Genomic DNA, 21,747 nt, shown 5'->3' on the forward strand with positions numbered 1-21,747 from the left:
AAAACGCGGATAAAAATAAACCAAAAAAATAATAAAAAAAATGGAAAAAAAAACATTTTTAGAAGGTGTATGTCGAGAAAAAAATATATATAGCTCTCAAAAATAAGCCTTTGTTCATATAATTACTTCATATATTTTTTATGGATGCATCATAAATATTAAAAAAAAATCAAGCATTTGATTCCTGTTGTGAATTTCTTTAAGAGATTTTTTTTCAATATTTATGAAATATAGAAATTAATTACTTAGTAAAAAGCAAAAGAATGTGAACGGTCGCACCCTTTAGAAAAATAAATAGTTAATAAACCAATCCAATTTAATTACACCAAATTTCTCAAACAAAATTGAAAAAAGTGGGTATTGTAGGGAAGAAATACAAACCTTATGATACTATTGTATGGTATATTTGTGACAATGAGCAATATAAAGGGACAATTTAAGAAATGTGTTTCATATCAATTACGAAAACATATATGAGGATTCCCCTCAAAAAAATATATTAAAAAAATATAAAATAATATATATTCATGTGCATATCTTAATATATGTATGCATGTGTGATATAATGGAAAATGCTGCGAATAAACCTGATATTCCTTTTAATAATATATACTATAGGATATGTATTCTCAGCAAAGATTACAAAGACAAACAGAAGTTTGGGAATGCCAAAAGTTGAGTATTATGGTAACATAAATGGAGATAGAAGGTATTATATACAGACGTGTGATATTGCAAAAAGCCGAAGAAGAAAGAATGAAAACCCTTCTCTACATGTCAAAAAAAATAAAATAAAATATATTAAATTATACGGAAGAGATCATAGAAACCCATATTTAGCATATGAACATATAAACAGAATTATTGAAAATAAAAAATATGAAGTAACTAAGTTATTAGAAGAAAATGCTGATGAAAATAGTCCATTGCAAATACGCTTAAAGTATCTGCAGCATACAATGAATAATAAATTATCTGAAAGTTTAAAAAGAATACATTCCGATGAAAAGCATAGATTGTCAATGGTAGCAGATATAAAAAGAAAAGTATTTTGTAGTACTAACACAAATGATGAAAATTTGGATTTAAAAAAAAATATAGATAATTATGAAATTGAAAATGAAAGAAAACAAAATGAAAAAATGGTTAATAGTAGTAATAATGAAAAATATGTATATCAACATAATTTTCTTAATTTAACAAACCCTGGTGAAGCAAGTTTAATGCTACATAAAATAGGATTTGATGTATTAATAGTTAATATTGATAGTTTATCAACACAAGGAACATTAAATGATTTATCTGATGTCATTAAAAGTACAAGAACATTGACAAGAAATTCAAGACCAGCAGTTGTAGTAGATGATGTAATAATACACCCAATTCAAATAGCATTAGCAGTTGAAAATAAAGCTGATGGAGTCATATTAAATTTGTCTTATTTAAGAAATGATTTAGAAGATATGCTGAATTATTGTGTCAATCTAGGCACTCAAGCTATAGTAGAAGTACATGATTATAACGATATATATTATGCTACTCAATGTGGTAGTTATATTCTTATGATAAACGAATTTGATTTTATTAATAATCGATATGAATATAATCATGCAATTAAAGCTATTAGTTATTCTATACCTGAATTAATAACTATAGCTAAAATAAATGTTAGTGATGTAAATTATGTAGAAAAATTAGGTAGTCTAGGTTATGATAGTATATGTTTAGAAAAAAAACTTATTGATGATGATTTGGAGACTTTTGTGCAATCTTGTAAAAATTGGAAGGCACCCCATAAAACCTTATTATATTTAAATAGAAATAATTATTTGAAAGATTTTTTAACTTATAAAAATAATTCAACAGATGAAAATTACAAAGATACTACAAAAAATTTGGAAAAAATGTACGATGATAAGAATTTAGAAAATAATTATTCAGAAAAAATGTTAAAGGATTATGAAAAGGACTTCATTGATGTTGAGGATGCAAAGACAAATGAAGAGATAATAAAAAAAAATGAAACAACCCAAGATCCACAAATTAATCAAAAAAACGAAAATGTAAAACAAGACAGTTCTTCTCTTTTAACAAATGATGAAAAAAAAATTATTAATAATTTCAAACAAGAAAGAAAAAAAGAGATAACCCTTTTAAATCAGATGAAAGATATTATTAAAGAGGTTGATGATCAGTGCAAAAATTATGACAATTTTTCTGAAGAAGAAAGTATTAAAAAGGAAGAAAAATTAGAATCCCTTTTAGAAAATTTTACAAAATTAGACAAAAATTTTTTGAAACAATTTTTCTCAGATGAAGAGATTAATAATATAGAAAATTCTATTAAAAATGCTGTACAACAAAAAAAAAAAATACAAAATGGTGAAATAAATGTTGATAGTAACAATTTCACAGGGTTCCCATCAAGCCAAATGAATGATTTTGATATTAATCGTTTAACAAAAGAATTTTTTGACACAAATGATTCTGGAAATGGTCATAAAATTGATAATAAATTGTTAGATGATTATTCAGATGACTCATCTTCAAGAGGACTGGATTCACAATGACATCTTATGTGCGCATGTTGATGCTCTCTAAATGCACATATGAAATATTTATGTAATCTATTTATTGGAGCTTTCCCATAAATTTATTCCTACCCTCAAATATTTTCATATTTATGTAATATTTATTCTTACGATTTTCTTATATTATGTTTAACATTTTTTTTCATTAAAATTTTTATAATCATTTATAATAATATCATAGAATTTATTATACAGTTGATTTTCTCCTATTTTAGACATTTTTTTTGTCTATTTGTTTATATCGTAATTTATTTTTATTAATTTTACGAGATTTATTTCCATTTGTTTATTTTTATTCTTTTTTTTTTGTTCAATTTGAATTACATTGTTTATACCTTCTCATAAATCATATGGCCTCTAAAACGAGGGCATTACTTATGGCAATTTTTCTAATATACTTTTAAATAGGCTTTATAAATTTGTCTATATATTCTCAATACTTATTGCAGTAACTATATAAAAAAGACTGTCAATCAAAAGTATATAAAAAATAATAAATAAAATAAAGGGCTTAACAAAAAAAATATATATAGCCTTATTATACGATTAAAAAAGATAGAAATTTTGAAAGCAATTCTTATAAATTTTAAAGGATATAATAATTGTATATATATATCTTAAATTTTTTATTTTTCAATTTATATAAAATTTTTAAATGAATAAAAAAGCACGTAAATTCTAAAAATATATAAAATAAGGAAATAATTTTTTATAAATGCCTTATTATTGAAAAAAATAAGAAAAACAAATGTACACATAAGCCTATATTCGTTTTCATTTCATCACTGTAAAAAATGAGCTTCATGTGTTTGTATAAATAAAAATTAAATTGAAAAAAAACTGAAAAGGTGCTAAAAAATGAGCGAACAAATAAGTACACACAATATACATAAAGCAAATATACGTATTAATAAGAATATATTTATAACACGTATATAGACTGAATATATACAAAAATTTGTTTGCTTGTCCTATATATCTGTCTAAGTAGAATTTATAAAGGGCATTTTCACGTTAACACAAGTTAAATATGATATATTTTTTTATGTTCATATTAATTATACAGTTTAAAATATCCAGAGAATATATGTTCAAATATGGCACAAACAATGAATTGTTAGTAGAAAGGATTAAAAGGGGTAAGGAAGCATTTTATGAAATTTTGAAAGCAAAAAAAAGAGCTGAAGAAGAATATGCAAAAAAAAAAAACAAGAATGGATACAAAGAATATGAAGATAGCTTGGATGATAATAATATATATGTAAAGGAAATAAAATGTTATGAATATGTACTTGATCAGTTAAATAATCTAAATATGTATAACTGTAATGAAATAAATGAAAATAATAAATCATTATTAGCTTTAGCAAAAACAAAATGTATTTTTGTTAAATCGATTAGAAGTTTCCCGGATGAAAAATCAGGATGCATATTAAATCCCAAAAATTTAAGTAAATTGCAAATATATTTATATAATAATAATATGTTTGATCAATTTCAAAATGAAAATATTGCTGAAACATTGAGTCTTGATGAATTAAGAAAAATAGAAAATACAAAAAACCCATGTCTTTATGATACCAATCCAAATGGAGAATACCCTAATATAGCAGGGGAGTTGGCTTTAAAAAATAATGAAAATAATTATAATAATGCAGATAATAGTGACGAACATAACTTACGATATCAAAATCATACGAATGATTATTATCATGATAATAATTATATGCCAAATGAGAATGGTTCACATAATGATATTAATATAAACAAAAAATTATGTGAAAATTTAAAATATAAAATTGTTACTAATTGCACAGGAAATGATAATATGTCAGATACTGCTTTTCAAATATATCATTCAGAATTGAATCACATTGATGACATTTGTTTTTATATACAGTCAGTTGAATGGAATAAAAGAACCGAAGAAAATGTGAGTTTTAATCTATATTTGTCTACACATGTATGGTGTCAAAATTGATACATATTTGTGTTTGTTTAGCATGTATATTTATTTCTTTTTCTTATAATTTACCAAATCACCAGATTAACAGATTAGCTGAAACCTCTCTATACATAACAAAGCAGATGACCACAAATTTAGAAAACATGAAATTAATAGAGCATGCACAAATAAAGCAAATAGAGAACACAAATAGGTAATTCAAATAATTAATATGTTTTAGATACACACCGAAAAATACATATGCATATGCACATGCACGTATATATGGAGGTATATTGGATAAGTTAATCGAACATGTTTTACTCTATTTTTCTCTTTGTATAGATTTGATAACTTTTTAAAAGGGCTTAAAAGTGATTTTAGTGATATTATAGCAATCTTATCAAGCATAAAACGGCACCACGAATCTATTAGCAGTAAGAAAATGTTTTTTTAATATTCTTTTATGCTTATTTTTATCTATTTATTAATTCCTTTTTTTGTAATTCATTTAGGATTTGTGAAGGGGTTTAAAATGTTTGTAATTTACTTTTTTATTTTAATAATAGCCATTTTTATAACATCACGAAATTATGCATACAACAGTAGAGCAAGGATTATTTCATGTAAGAATAAAAAAAAAAGTTTGAAAATGTTTATTCAAAGAAGTGGTTGAATTTTTATTAGAGTTACATGAATATATATGAATCTATACTTGTTAATTTGATTAGACAATATATTTACATGCTAAATTTAACTATTATTTTTTTTCAGGTGTTTTTTTTTGTTTTTTGAGCGAACTATTATTTAAAAAAATTGTTATGCTCATTCAAAAATATATGTTTTTAATGATTAATGATAATATTATTAATTATTCAGTAAAAGGAATAAGATATGTAAAGGAAAAAAATTAAAAATATATCCAAATTAATAAATGAGAAATTTTCTACATTCATTGACTGCGTCTATACATATTTATGCATATATGTGCAATTTTTTATCATCAATTTTTTCAGGCTTTTGCTGGGGCGTGTTTAAAAGTGTTTATAAGCACAATAATAACGTAATAATTCATATTTTTTATATGCTTCCATTCTTGAAATGTTCTTTTTACACTGGAATATATGATTCACCTTTTCAGGTATAAGGAACCCGCAAAAAAAATCGAAGAGGAGTTGAAGTATATAAAAGGTCTTATTGAAAATAGAACAGAAAGATATAAATATATGAAACCAGATAGCGAAAGAAACGACGCCAATATAGATCAGCATACAGGTTTCAAATTAAAAAATAGTAAAAAAAATAAATATACATAATTTAGAAAGTAGTTTATAATTTCTACTTTATCTTTTTATTTCTTTAGCTAATATTCTAAAGTTATGGTTAAATTATAACGAAGATCTTGATAATATGTATGACGATGATAAAGATTTCAATATATGTAAGGAATATATATATAAAATAAATACATACATATGATTAAAAACTGCATGATATGTGTCTTTGAAATATATATGCGCCGTATGATGCCTAAACATTCTATTAAAAATATTTCAGACAATATTAGTGACGACGAAATAAGTAGCTCAGATACATCCCTTGCCAGTGAAAATCTATCGCCCGAAGAAATATTTGAGTAATTAAAATAGGATAAGACAAAGGAATGCTATAGTTTAAAATAATAATATAATGTGACACAAATATCGATTGATTCACTTTTCATTATTTCATTTTCTCCGTTTTTATGATTAGATCAAATGACGAATCGATTGGAAGACGAATAAAAACAATGCATAGGAAAAAGCGTCCGTTATTTTTTCATTATTTTCCATCACCAAGAAATGTAAACGCATACACCGAAAACCCGATTACTTTCAGTAAATCAAACAAATGAATATATATAATACATTATAATTGTTCACCCTGATAATACATCCATACTAAATAATAAGCTACTCCGTGTGTCATATGCTTATTGTGTGGAAAGAAATGCATTTACTTGGTGGAATTATAAGCATACGTTATTATTTTTATACATTTCAAATTACAACAGTAAATATAATAAATGAAAAGCATAAGGAAATAATGAAAATGCGAGCCAAAAGATTAAAAGATTTTGTAATACATAAAAAGGGATAAAAATTATTATCATTGTTACTTTATTATATAACTATTTATTTATATATATTTTTTATAATATCAGGAAAGTAATGGATATAGTGATAACAATACAATAATCATGGAGACAAACGAAGAAAACGCACAACGTAATTTATCTGATTGAATGAAAACATGAAAAAGTAAAGAACTTTTACTTTTTGAAGGTTTATAAAATTTGCATTCACACATGCATTAAAAGAAATATTCTTACATATTTGTTCTTATCAAAAATTATGAAACAAATATTCTATAAAGTACATATCCTTATTTATAAATTATTATTTTATATGAATATATTTTAATATATATACATAAAACAGTGTTTTACTGGCAATGCATTTTTTTTTAACTTAAATTTTCCGTATTAAAAATACTCAATATACATTTTTAACATCCATAAAAATATTTTTTCCATTTGTCTTATTTTATAATACATGTATTTTTTTGTTAAATAATTGATATATCGATTTGTTTATGTATGGTACCATTTTTTAAGTAAACAAATAACTAAATGCTTATATTCAACAATAAATTTAAGTCTAGAATAAATAACTTTAATAATTATTAACAACTGTCGAGAAAATCTATATAGTATATATCACAAAGTAGAATTATAAATATTTTACAAATAATGTATATTATTATGCCATAATATACTTTTTATGTAATTTTTTACAAAATATATAATTATTTTATTAACCCAAATAAAACAGAACAACGTTTAAGTTATATTACCATCACCTAATAGCATTTGTGTTGCTAATTATTTGAATATGTATATAATATGACTCTTTAAGTTAATAAAAAAACAAAAAATGGATATGATGAAAATATATTGTTAAAATAATTAATAGATTTCGAAAGTAGTAATTGATCATGTCTAAAGGAATATGAGCAACTCTTCCCTTTTCGTTTATGTTCGTTTTTTGATATATTTATTATATTATGAGCAACATGCAATATATTAAAACTGTATATATTTATTTATGCCGGTTTTGTAATAAATAATTTTCATACTATCGTAAGAACTTTTAAACAGTACAAAAATAAACTCACAATTTTATATTTAATGATACATTTTTATTTATTTTTAAACCTAATGAAATATTGAAATTAAAAATAAAATATTTTTAAAATATATCAAAAAATATATAGTATATTTATTATATCGAATAATGCAAAAATAAATTTTATATATAATATACAAAAATGATAATCCGTTGTTAACCACATAGCATGCAGAATGATAAATGCGAGGAAACATATTTTTATTTATATATGCAAATTTTTCGATATTTGGGGGGAAAAATAAAAATAATAATAAAATAAAAAATAAGTACGGGCACACAATAATCCTTTCCAACAATTATTACGGTTAAATCGTAATTAATTTTATTATATAATATATTATGTATACAAGCAAACAAAATATTTAAAACATATTACTGCATAACATATATATTTAGTATACCCTCATTTTATATATGCATTTACAAAAAAGCATGATATCAACCCTTAATTTAAATAGCATTAAATATGCATACTACTTTTTTTATTATGTGCACAAAATACCATACAAAAAAAACAAAATAAAAAAAAATAAGAAATAAAACATGTATTATAAATAATAATTTGGTAATATACCTACACTACCACGCCCTATTTTATTTATTATGTTTTGACGGAATATTAAATATTTTTTATTATTATTGTTTTTAAGAAAAATCAATTATTTTTGTTTCTTTATTTAATAATACAAGCACAAATTATTATATAACAATATTAAATAATAATAGCGTTTCTCTATCCTAAATAAATATCTTTTTATAACCATATTATATTTTCTTATTTATAAAGTATGTTAATAAAAGTTAATAGAATATATTTTTTATTTTTTTTAGATTAATATAATTTATCATAAAAATAAGAATTAATATTTCAGGCATATAATATAAAAAAATATTTATTTAAATGTATATGCAACATATTATAAAATTAAATTTTAAGAAATAATATATTACTTTATATAAATTTTGTTTGCAAAATGACTACTGTCAATTCAAAGATAATAAATTTATCGATATTCTTTTCGATAAATGCATTTTATATGCTACTCTATATTTTTAACCATACCTTTATACAAGTTATAAGTACATTATGTATTTTATTACTTTTGGTTAGTGGTTTATTTGTATTTTTACAGGTAAATGCAGTAACAGATTACAAGGAAAATGAAAAGTTAGAAATTGTATCAAAAAAAGTCTTAGATAGCTTTATAACATATTTATATGAACTAATAAACGATAAATTGACACAAATCAGAAAATATCTATTATGGAAAAATAAAATGGAAAATTTAACTGTAATTGTTATTATATATTTAATAGGCAATTTCTTTTCATTTCTCAATTTTAGCGTTTTGTTTTATATTTTAACTTGGGGTATATTTTTATATAACCATATCAGCAATGTATATATTAAGAAGATATACGCAGTTGCATACCCATGCTATGTTGACATAAAAGAGCAAGCTAAATATGTATATGAAAACATACCTAAATTGAAGCATATCAAAAAGAATATTTAATTTTTAATATTCCTCCGATTTATAAAATTATTGGTTATAATTATAAGATTAAGGAATAATCAAAAACAAAACAAATATAATTAAATCTATTGTAATCCTATGCATACCTGAAGAAATATATGATTAGGGAAGCTAGCCTTTAAAATACAAAATGGAAAGTTATTAAGTAATTTTGATATTTTACTAAAGAAGGAAAACGAAAGGAATGGCACTTTATTTGAAAGACATTATGAATCTTCCTTTAATTCATACAAAAATAATATGCAAGTACATAAATTTTCAAAATATGCGCATTATATATATAACTTCCGATTCGCAAAAAATGTAAATATATATGGATATATATTGAATACTTTTACGTATCCCTGCGTTATGTGCATATTCTATATTATATCTTAGAAAACATTCATGATATGTATATTCTAACTTTTTTTTTGATTATATAATTTTTTTAATGCTATATTCTGTTAATACAATGTGTGTATTTATGTATTATCCATATAAATAATATTTATAATTCTTTATATGGAGTATAAGGATAAATTAAGAACATAAAAAATTGCATAAATTAATATTTATCAATGTTATAAAGTTATAGATTATTAAACTTTTTAATGTTGAATTTCATGATTATATATTTTATTTAGTTTTTGTATTTGATTTAGAACTTTGCTATACTATATACAATAATAATAAAATATTTATAAATCCATTTTCAATATAATAATAAAAATAAATTAGGTTATGTTGTATTATTTTTCTCTAAAAAGATATATCGAAAAAAAATTACTTAATAAGTAGGTATATAAAATAAATTATTGCATTTTTGTAGGAAGCATAATGCTAGGTAATGCTATATATATACCGGTTTTATTGAGGCTAAAAAATAAACAAGCAGTGATCAAAGCATAAGGTGTTTATGATTAAGAAAATATTATAGATTATTTTTAATCGTGAATTTGTATTAAATTTTTTTCACCTTTTTATATGCTCCTTTAAAGAGGAAAATATCATATGCATTAATAATTAAGAGAAAAGGATATTTATATACTTTTGTTTGTCTATACAATATTAACCCAAAATATAATTGTAGGTTCTAGCTATTCTTGCTTTTAAAAAGCGTATAAATGATTGTCTGATTTTTTATTGTTTTTGGTTAGCATATTTTCTTAATTTATTTGCCGCAAATGATATTTCTCTACACATTTATAAAAAGGAAAGGAGTAAACAACAAAGTTATACATATATGAAGTTAAATAATTTATTCATACTCGTAGTAATATTCCCCATGATTTACGAAAAACTAATAATATCGTGAAAGAAATACGTTAGTGGGTTGTTATAATATTTGTAATTATAAAATGGAAAATTAATAAAAGATAAAACGATAAAATAATATAAATAAATGGGAAAGAGACTTCCAAAATCCTAGCGTGAGGAAAGCAAAATATATTTATTATTAATGCTGGAAAATATTTATAAAAGAATATAAATTTATTCAAATACTTGAAAAAAAAATATTACACATATAATTGTAAATATATGTAATAAATGGAAATAAAAATAAAAGAATAAATATGGGAATACGGAAATAGTATAAACAATGGCAAGTATGCACGCAAATAAATAATTAAGTTTTGTACAAATTTTTAGGCATAATTAAAAAAAAATTTAATAAAAATAATAATTGAAAATTTTTTTACATAAAAAATATATTAATTTGTATGTTTCATATTAAGAGAAATTCTATATGAAAAATAAAAAAGAAAATATTTGAATTAGCTAAGTATTTGATTTGGCGATATCGCTTATCTAAGCATATTTAAAGGGCGGCACACAAAAAATAATATATAAAAATAAAATAATTTAAAGGTAAAAAAGCAAAAATAATTAAATACTTGTCATACAAAACACATTTATAAGTGTACATATATGAATGGCATACTAAAAAAGAAATATGATTGTTAAATATATAAAAGAAGAAATATGTAAGTGTGAGAAATGCAAGCAGTAATGCGAAAGGACAAGGTTAAATAAAATTTAAGTGAAGTCGAGCAAACATTATTTTGTAATATACAGATATGAAATCGACCCCTCACACAAAAAATATATGCGCATAATAAAATAAAAACAATATATATATAATTGATTGGCATATTTACACATAATAATGGAGACCAGAGAATGTGATATACGAATAATCAATGGAACAAGTTGCACATTTTATAGATATATGCACTCAGTTAAACATGGGGTGTGGTTAATAAATCCCCCTGAATGTATAAATAGTAAAGGGGAAGGTAAATGCGTAGCCCGGTTTACAAAAACAATGGGCAATTTTTATGGTATTTTACAATATTGTGTAGTAATAAATAATGAAGAATATATTTTAGATTCTCGTTTTGACATTCCTCTATTAGGTGATAATACAGCATCTGCTGTATTAGGCATGAATTTAAAAAATGAAACAAAACAAATCTTATCACATCAAAAATATTTTATTGTTAAACATAGTCATGATAATACATATAACAGCAAGTTTTATATAAATATATTAGAGACAGAGGAAGGGAGAAAGTTTATTGAATACCATAAAAAAAGACTAAAAAAAGGGTTAATAAGAATATTAAATATACGAAGTATAGAAGAAAAAGAAAAAATAAGAAAAGCAAATATGGAAAATGCTATCAGAAAAAATGAAAACAATGGTAGTAATAATATAAACAATAATACAACTAATGATAATGATAATATTGGTGTGTCAGTAGAGGATAAATTACTTTACAGCACATATAGAAATGAAGAAATAATGGAAATTTTACCCCTTAGTTTTATAATAAATGTAAAAAATTATGATTGGGAAAGGAGATTAAGAAAATCTCATAAATCTCTTTATATTTTAATAATAAATTTTACTAGACAAACTTTAATATTGCCCGATGCTAAAAAGGGTAAATCCTCAGTATTGACTGATGGCAATTGGGTAGAATTTCCTAGTGAGAAAATAGCATCTCTTAGGTGTAGTGAATTTGGCTGTAATAATGATGGTATGTTTTCAAGTATTAATGGATACTGTAAATATAAATTTATGAACGAGTCATGTTATTTAAATATATTTTGGGATATAAATAATGTAAATTCCAATATAAAATGTAATATTAAAAATACGACAAAATATACTATTATAAAAAATGTAGAGATATACAATGAATGCACTGCTGTTTTTCATATATTAGAATATTATTATTATCCACCTATAAAATTATTAGAATGTAGAGCATTAACAAATAATATAATAAATAATTATGGAATTAATAAAAATAATATTGATGAAAATATGAATATTATATATCAATGTAGCATAAGTGTTATTAGACAGTTTTGTCAATATTTACATAATAATGCACAACAAGAAAATAATACAAATGATGATTCATTAAATATGAATAGTTTAAAAACACTAATGAATGATGATTATAGTGATAATTTAAGGAATAAAAATATATTTTCTCCAGATTTTTCAAAGTCAAATAAAATAATATCTGTATATTCTAATGAACTCGATGATGATAATAGTCTACCAAATAAACAAGCCGATTTTGGCAAAAATAAAATAAATAATGATAATTCCTACTTAAACGATTTAAACGATAAAAAAAATGTAACACTAGATAATGATACTATTAATTATAGTAATAATGAAGATTTCAGACGAAATATACATGACCATAATTTACATTTATTAAGAAAAAAAAGAAATGTAAATTCAAATTCATTATGCTATATTAATCGAAAAAATATTTTTAGTAATATTAATATTACTGCAGCTAGAGATTTTTTTTGTTATATGCATGGGAATAATTACTCAAACAATATTCCTATAAATTCCTATTTATATATTTCATGGAATATTGGAAATATTATTTATAGAAATTTGTATAAATCTAGTGAGAATATAATAATTAATGCCCACAGTTTATTAAGCAGTCATAATATAAATGATGATGTTATACTTAAATTAAAAATTGATGAAAATAATCGAAGAATATATCCTTCTTATTTAATACAAAACCTCTTAATGAATGTTAAAAGCGATATATATATAAATAATGAATATGTAGTATTAGATATTATATTAAATATTTTTCACATTTTATCAGCACATTTGTCACCTATTATAGAACAAATTATGGAAATGGAATATGGAGATAGATGGCTAATTGATAGTAAAATTCCAAAAAGTAATATTTGGGAAAAATCCAAAGGTAAAAACGAATTGGATATAGAAGGTATTATACATATTCTTACAACTTTTTGGATGGATATTTTTGAAAATCGAATAAAAAATATTATGATTTTAGAAAATTTGCAAAAGGCTTCAATTTTTTGGGCTAATCAAGAAATCGATCAATTCGATCAAGAATTTGTTAAAAAATTAATTGAAAGTTCTTCTTTGCTTTTGAAAATATTTGGAGATTATAATACAGCAAAAAGCATTGAGAAGTATTACTACAACAAGTACTCGATTTTTAACGATATTTGTGTGGATTAATGATTATTTGACGAACTATATAATGCATATGTATATATAGTTCTTGTATTCTTTATCGATTTCTTTATGTTTGACATATTCATTGGTGATATATTTTTTTTTTGGTACATCCTTTATTGTGCAATTTAATTTTTCGATTTGTTGCTGAATTTTTATTTTTTAATTTTTTTGTTACTTTATCCGTTTATTTTGCTGTATTTCATTTAATGTGTATTTCCAAAAAACATAAAGCTTTTATCCAACCTTGTTTCATCATATTTTTTTTCTTTTATTTATTTGTTTTGTTCGTTTAAATAACCATTTAAAATAAACATTTAAAAAATACAAATTTTTTTTTAACTATGAAAATGTATTTTTGGCACTTATTTGTATGTGAATGTTAGGAAGTCCATACACATTTCGCATTTTTGTGAAATTACTTTGGTAAGGTACTCAAAAATTGGTCACTATAAATAAAAATGGTTTGATTTATGGATAAAAAGCATGTATCAAATACGTTATATTATTGTCTAACCTTTATCACACTAATGGAATAAATAACATCCCATATTTTACCTATCCAGGGATTAACTAGTAATGCACATATCATGAAAAATAAAAGAAATTATGAGAGCGCATATTGAAGCACGTGTTACAATATAGGCTTCCTAGTATATAATTCAAAGTAAGCATATATTGTAGAAGTATATTTATAAAATAGTATGCCCTGTCATAAGAAAAAACTAAGTATGATTGTCTATGCAACGTCAAAGATATTAAAATTTGTGATTATTTGATTTCGAATAAAAAAAAGTTTGAATATGTTGGTAAATACACAAAATAAAGTATAATTTGATAAAACTAACGTAAAATAAAAAAAATTAAAATGATAAAAAATACTAACGATAAAAAAATAAAAAAACAAACATGATCTAAAAACATAGTTTCTGTGCAAGAAACAGTAATAAGACTGATTTAAAAAAAAAGAGTTTTCCCCAATGGGGATGGCTTTATATTATCTCGAAAATAAGCTACTATTATTTGAAGGTTTAAAATTGTATTGAAAGTTTGAATTTGATTGCTGAAACATTGAGTTATTATTGGCACCCATACCTGTATTTGTATTAGCGCCAAAAGATGAACTATTGTTATTTGAAAACATACTATTATTGTTATTATTTCCAAAAGTATTTCCAAAGGTGTTTCCCACATTTTGTTGAAACTTATTTCCAAAATTATTACTACTAGTATTATTATTTAGTGTATTAAATCCTGATATGGAACTTCTATTAGTTTGTGTTGAAGAGAATGTATTTTTTTGAAATAAACTATTATTATTTGATAAATTTGAACTAGACATATAGTTATTACTTGAAAGTGAGAAAGAAGATTTATTTTGCATCATATTATTATTGGATAAAAACATACTATTGGTTCCACTAGTAGTACTACTATTATTGGTGGTGGTTGAAAACTGGTTTAAGTTATTAGAACCAGTAAATCCGGTTTTACTTCCAAATGTATTGCTACTATTACTAGTAATATTGCTAGTACTATTATATGTCATTCTATTATTGAACATATTTTTTGATGTCGAATTATTTGAATTATTAAACATATTGGTATCTCTATTATTATTTGAAAACATACTTGTGTTGTTATTACTAAATAAGCTACTACTTGTTCCCTTTTGTGCATTATTCCCTCCAAATAATCCACCATAATTATTGTTTCCAGAAAATGTGCTATTATTGCCACTAGTGTTTCCACCCATCATATTACCAAAGTTAGTATTTCCACCCAAGCCATATGATGAGGTTGTATTGCTACTTCCCATATTTATACCCCTATTAAATGAACTTGTATTGCCAATATTTTTACTACTTGATGCTCCAAAATTATTCGTATTAGAAAATAAACTATTATTATTGTTATTATTTGCATTCATTCTTGACATACCGCTAGAATTTCCAAATAATGAATTTTGCATATTACTATTATTATTATTTCCCATTTTGTTTGCATCAGAAGATAATGAAAACAGCCCAGTTTTTAATCCGGAGGAACTTGTATTGTTATTCAAATTATTTCCAAACATGTTATTATTTGAAAACATAGTAGTTTTGTTATTATTTAGTCCCGAAAAAATACTACTTGTATTATTATTCATTCCCATGTTTGAGCCTAATGTGCTATTAGTATTTTGTGTGTTCGAATTGCCAAATAAACTACTTGATGTTGTATTTAATGTGGTTCTATTAAATTGAGAATTTGTGTTATTATTCATAGAAGAATTAAACAGGCTCGAAGAACCAAGTGTACTTTTATTAAATAACCCACTATTATTATTACTAGTTGCATTGTTATTCATTAACAAACTGTTTTGTTGATTGCCCATTGTAGATGTGGTTGGCATATTTAAAATGTTATTACTTCGATTATTTTGATTAAGCATATTATTGCCAAGGCTGGTACCTCCCCCAAATAAGCTGGATGACCCCCCTCCAGGCATATTCGATGTATTATTCATTCCTGAACCCATAAAACTGCTACTAGTAGATGTATTGCCAAAAATGCCAGATGTTGAACCTTTTGTCATATTGGTACTAAACATGCTTTGGGAGGAACCCCCCCCAGATAATAAATTATTATTTGTAGTTCCAAAAGGAGTCGAGCCAGTTAACATATTATTATTAGTGGTAGCAGAATAATTTGATGAACCAAATATTCCACCAGCTGAATTATTACCCGCCAGGTTTCCATTATTTTGGTTAAGCATATTATTTCCAAGGGAGTTATTGCCGCCAAATAAGCTAGTAGATCCACTTCCAGGCATATTAGATGTGTTATTCATTCCAGAACCCATAAAACTGCTAGTAGTAGATGTATTGCCAAAAATGCCAGATGTTGAACTTTTTGTCATATTGGTACTAAACATATTTTGAGAAGAACTTCCTCCAGATAATAAATTATTATTTGTAGTTCCAAAAGGAGTACTATTATTCCTCATAGTTGTGCTTGTAGTATTATTAAAAGTAGAACCAAATAAATTGCTTCCTGAATTATTTGCAAATAAATTATTATTTGAAGCAAATGAACTGCCAGTATTAAGGCCCGAAATGCTAGTACCCATTCCTGTAACATTATTAAGTATGGTATTTTTATTATTTGGCATTTGATTATTTAAAGCTGAAAATGTATTGTTAAACTTGTTCATATTATCAAAAGATGATGAAAATCCTAATGATGAATTAATATTATTGCAAAGTCCTGGAGTTGAAGCTAGTGCAGCAGCTGCAGTTGCTGCATTGGACATTCCTATTATTGAATCTGGAATATGATTTATTAAATCAAAAGCATTTTTTTTTGAATCCATAAGTGTATAACTAGTATAGTCATCATTATTGTCATTAATATCGTTAGCATTTGACTGGAAACAATACTCAGATGCATTTCTCAAAGCAATCAAATATGGATTTATTTCATTCCATTTTTGCATATCCTGGTTTATTAAAGGTGTATTATTATAATCTGTTTTTCCAATTCTATCATAAGCAGAAGAGAAATCATAAGTTAAATCGGTACTAGGAAATTGCTGTTCTTCTTTATGTAATTTCACAACTTTATCGACAAATAGAAATGAATTAAATCCAGGTATTGAACAATATTGCATAAATTTTTTTTGATTTTCTTCTGATAATGGATATAAAATAAAGTTAATAAAATGATATAAGAATTTTTCACCCAAACAAAAATGTATAAAAAATGGATGTGTGATTGGTCTATTTCTTGTAAAATGGATACAATTAAAATATTTAGATACATTTTTTTTTGTATCATTAAATGTTTTAATAATATAACTTTTTTTAATATCCTCATTAGTATAATCTTTTACATAATTTTCAGGGATTTTTATTATTTTTATATTTTTTTTTGAAAAATTTGCATACATATCAAATAATAATAATACATTACATTGTAAATTATATTTTATTTGGTTAATTAATAAAGTTTGTTTATTTAGTGTATTAGTTATTTGATCTTTAAATGAGGTAGTATCAAATGCTTTATATAACATTGTTCTCCTAATAATATTTTGTAATTGTTCCTTTTTTTCAAATATCATTTCTTTTAGTTCATCCTTTAATAAGTTCATAAGGAAAGAATATTCATCATCAGTATTTGTTAATATATTGAATGTATTATCTAACTGTTGGAAACGTAAAATTTCTATATTTTTTTCTTCATTAAATAATTGAGAATAATCTGTCATTGCATTATCTACATATTTCAATAATCTATTTACATTTTCTGTTATATTAAAATTATTTAAATTATTTGTATTAATTTTATATATTTTTTTTAGTTTAAATGACATATTATCTAATTTTAATACCCCTTTTATATATGTTTTATTTTTTTTTTCAAAATTTGATATCATAGACTCATGTTGGATAGTTTCAAATTTGATGTTCTCAAATTCTTTTTTATCATCTATTAAGTCTTTATTTAAAATATTTAAATCATTTTGAATATTTTCAATTCTTTTTAATATATTTTTCATATCTTCGGTATCGGTTTGTGCTTTTTTATTTAATAGCTCGAATGAATCTTTCCATTCAGGAATCACTTTATAAATTTCACTAAAAGTAGGAGAATCTTTAATATAACATAATTTTTTATTATCATATATATTATTTAAATGTGGTACAATTCTTACAATATTTTTTGTGCAGTTATTTCTTTCAACATAATTACACATCCCACTATATAACCTTAACACATTTTCATAAATTTCAATCATATCATGATTTAAATAATACATAGAATTTGCCATACTGTCTTTGATATATTGTTCTCCAATATTTTTATTATTATCCATTTTTAAAGCATTATTTATTGCATCATTATTTTTTATTGCACCATCTAAATGGTTCCCATTTTTATTATCCGAACCTTTCGCCCATTTTCCATCACTATTATTAGTGTCAGCTTTAAATCCATTCTTAATATCTGCAAAATATTTATCTCTTTTTTCCTTAATGTATTTATTTCTATCATCTAAGATATCATCAACCCTATCATATAAACTATTGTTTGTATCATAATCATCATCATTTTCACTATCATCAGTTTGATATGCGTCTTGATCATCACCTTCAATAACAATTTTTGATATTCTGTCCATATTAAATATTATATCTTCATTTTCACCTATATTTTTTATTTTGGGGTGGCACAAATTAATTGTAGATCTTACTAGTTTCTTAAATTCGTAATCCTTTTGTACATTAAATTTGTTGTTTAGGTTTTTTTTTTTTATTTTTTCTTCTCCTACCTGACTACTATCATATGATCTAAATACATTTCCATCGTCTCTTTTTTTTTTCATAGATTCTAATTGATCTGAGAATTTTATTCTTTTTATTAAATTTGCAGATGCTGGATATTTAGTAGGATCAAAATATTGATCATCTTCATTTACAGTATTCATAGTATGACCACTATTATTTTGATTCTCATCAAGAATATTTCTTTTCAATTTTATATTATTATTCATGTAATAATCATCTTTTTGGCTGTCCATAAACATTTCATCATAATTTTCTGGTCCACTTATAACTGAATAAAGATCATCATCGCTATTTTCACTTTTATTGTTTTTATCTTGATCCAAATCTTCATTATTTTGTTTGTCATCCCCCATATTACTATCATTTTCCGAAGCATCCGTTTTTTCATTTTCATTTTTTGCATTTTCTATATGTGTGGAATTATCTAAATCATCATTAGAGTCCCGTTCCGAATAAACGCCATCACTTTCATGTGTTTTATTTTCTTTTTTATCATTCGAGGAACCACCTTGTGTTTTTTTTTTCAGGGTTGATATTTTGCTTTTTTGGTTACTCTCTGCATTTAGAGATTTGTCCTCGATAATATTATTATTCGAACTATTCGCACCATTATATGTTATGTAAGAATTATTAAAACCATTTTTTGCATTAATATTATTATCTTTTTTATTTCTATATGGAGTTTCATATTGATCATCGGAAAAAGAATCATTTGAAATATCACTTGAGCTATTTCTACTATAACTATGTTTTAATGCGTTAACTTCATTGTTAGCATTATGACCATCATTATCTTCACAGTCATCATAAAAATTACTTTTATAAAGAGAACTAGAATATGAATATGCATCTGAAACTGTTACAAAACTTTCACAAGATTTATCAAGTGCACAATTTAAATCTGTTATACCATTTGTAGAGTTTAAATTATCTTTGTTTGATATAATATTTTGTTCCTTATCATTTAAATTTGTATTTTTATTATTTGAATTGTCTTCATAATTGCTCATACTATAGAAATTCATTGAATTGCCCTCCACATCCATTTTTTTTATAATGATTTCTTTATTTGAAGGAGGAAAAAAAAAACAAATCTTTTTTTAGTAACTCATTTGATCCAATTTTATAAATAAGAGTTGCAAAAATATAAAAATATATATAATCACAAAAGGAAATCGATATATTACAAAATATAAATATAATAATATGGAAAAAAAGGGATACGAAATAACAAAATACGAACAAACTGTTTCATAATATTGTAATCGTCTTGTATCCACATTAACTCAACACTTTGCTTAATAACATAATATTTGAGATCTACTAATTTTTATCTCTAGTTTATGCAATGTTTTGATGCATCCAATTATATATATGTATGTTCGTAAACATTTGTTCCTTTTGGCATTTCATTTCCCCAAAGTATAATATATAATCAAAACTTTATTCATATACAATATTTATAAGAATATATAAAAATATGTTTCATAATTTTTTAATTCATTTAAAAACAATCATTGTCCTTAAATATTAATGCGTAATTGCGGATGGATATATCTCAGCTGATTTATGGCCAAAAACGCAAAATTAAAAAACATTAAAAAAATATAAATACAAATTAAAAAATATATAACTATAATTATATTAATACATATATACTTACAAATAAATAGGCATGCGTAGATTTTTAAAAATTGCGCAGAATTTTCCCTACTATTTTTTTTTTTTTTAATTTCTTAACGAGTCAAAGAGAAGGAAAATGCTATTATATGGATATTTTCCTTTCATGTTTTGAAACAAATTTAATTTCAGGTGCGTTAATATGGAAGTATTAATTTATTTTATTTTAACTAATAAAAATCTTTTTCATTTTTAAGAAAAACATAAAATTATAATTTTCCTTAAATATATTTATTTGTGAAAATAATAATACTATTCAAATATTCCTTAATTTTACAAGTATTTAAGATTAAAAAAAAAAGGGAAAATTTTCATCAGATATATCAGGTTCTTATTGCATGGGAATAAAATTTAATCTATTTGTATTCCTATGCTTGTTGCCATAAAACAAAAATTATGTATATATGTTGTATACATAAATAAAATTTTTATAATGGCACATATAAATCATTTTTGAAATTTTGCATAATGAGAAACCCCGTCTTTTCCCCTTCTTTATAATTTTTCGATTTATAACCGTGGAAAACTTTGAAAAAGGAACTTTTTTTTTTAAATATTTCTATTGATACATTAAAGATAGTACATAAACTTATGCTTAGGCTAGTTACATAGTTTAAGCATGTGAAAAAAGGATGCTTTAGTAAGATATATGTCTTACTATATATCTATTATTCTTTTTTCTGGATGTTTATCATTTTTATAAGGCAAAAATTAAAAATTAAATCAAATGCCCGTCTTTTAAAAGTCTTTAAATATGGATTAAGCGGAAATAAAAAAAAACAAAAAGGTGAAAAACAAATAAACGGGTCAATGATATGAAAAAATAAATGTGGCAATAACAATAAAATTAAAAACAAATTAGCATACCCATGCATGCACATAATACATAGTGTGCATGT

General features: G+C 23.5%; 5 protein-coding genes across 5 annotated transcripts; 4 read left to right on the plus strand and 1 right to left on the minus strand.

The window, feature by feature from the left end:
- Positions 1-572: 572 nt before the first annotated feature.
- PCHAS_1139200 (IGPS-like protein, putative) lies at positions 573-2,570 on the plus strand (the record flags this gene model as incomplete). Its single annotated transcript, XM_732385.2, has 1 exon — positions 573-2,570. The coding sequence occupies one exon, from the start codon at positions 573-575 to the stop codon at positions 2,568-2,570; it is 1,998 nt and encodes a 665-aa protein (XP_737478.2).
- A 1,051-nt stretch (positions 2,571-3,621) lies between these two features.
- PCHAS_1139300 (nuclear fusion protein, putative) lies at positions 3,622-6,820 on the plus strand (the record flags this gene model as incomplete). Its single annotated transcript, XM_016798707.1, has 12 exons — positions 3,622-4,524; positions 4,638-4,750; positions 4,882-4,973; positions 5,052-5,162; positions 5,311-5,432; positions 5,553-5,599; positions 5,678-5,811; positions 5,900-5,977; positions 6,094-6,172; positions 6,289-6,413; positions 6,590-6,654; positions 6,740-6,820. The coding sequence occupies 12 exons, from the start codon at positions 3,622-3,624 to the stop codon at positions 6,818-6,820; spliced, it is 1,950 nt and encodes a 649-aa protein (XP_016654082.1).
- Positions 6,821-8,740: 1,920 nt separating this feature from the next.
- PCHAS_1139400 (reticulon-like protein, putative) lies at positions 8,741-9,283 on the plus strand (the record flags this gene model as incomplete). Its single annotated transcript, XM_016798708.1, has 1 exon — positions 8,741-9,283. One exon carries the CDS (start codon positions 8,741-8,743, stop codon positions 9,281-9,283), a length of 543 nt encoding a protein of 180 aa, XP_016654083.1.
- A 2,170-nt stretch (positions 9,284-11,453) lies between these two features.
- PCHAS_1139500 (conserved protein, unknown function) lies at positions 11,454-13,835 on the plus strand (the record flags this gene model as incomplete). Its single annotated transcript, XM_738537.1, has 1 exon — positions 11,454-13,835. One exon carries the CDS (start codon positions 11,454-11,456, stop codon positions 13,833-13,835), a length of 2,382 nt encoding a protein of 793 aa, XP_743630.1.
- Positions 13,836-14,829: 994 nt separating this feature from the next.
- Positions 14,830-20,214, minus strand: PCHAS_1139600 (nucleoporin NUP205, putative; the record flags this gene model as incomplete). Its single annotated transcript, XM_738953.2, has 1 exon — positions 14,830-20,214. The coding sequence occupies one exon, from the start codon at positions 20,212-20,214 to the stop codon at positions 14,830-14,832; it is 5,385 nt and encodes a 1,794-aa protein (XP_744046.2).
- Between the last annotated feature and the right edge of the window lie 1,533 nt (positions 20,215-21,747).

This window comes from Plasmodium chabaudi (genome assembly GCF_900002335.3).
Source record: "Plasmodium chabaudi chabaudi strain AS genome assembly, chromosome: 11".
Classification (NCBI taxonomy): domain Eukaryota; phylum Apicomplexa; class Aconoidasida; order Haemosporida; family Plasmodiidae; genus Plasmodium; species Plasmodium chabaudi.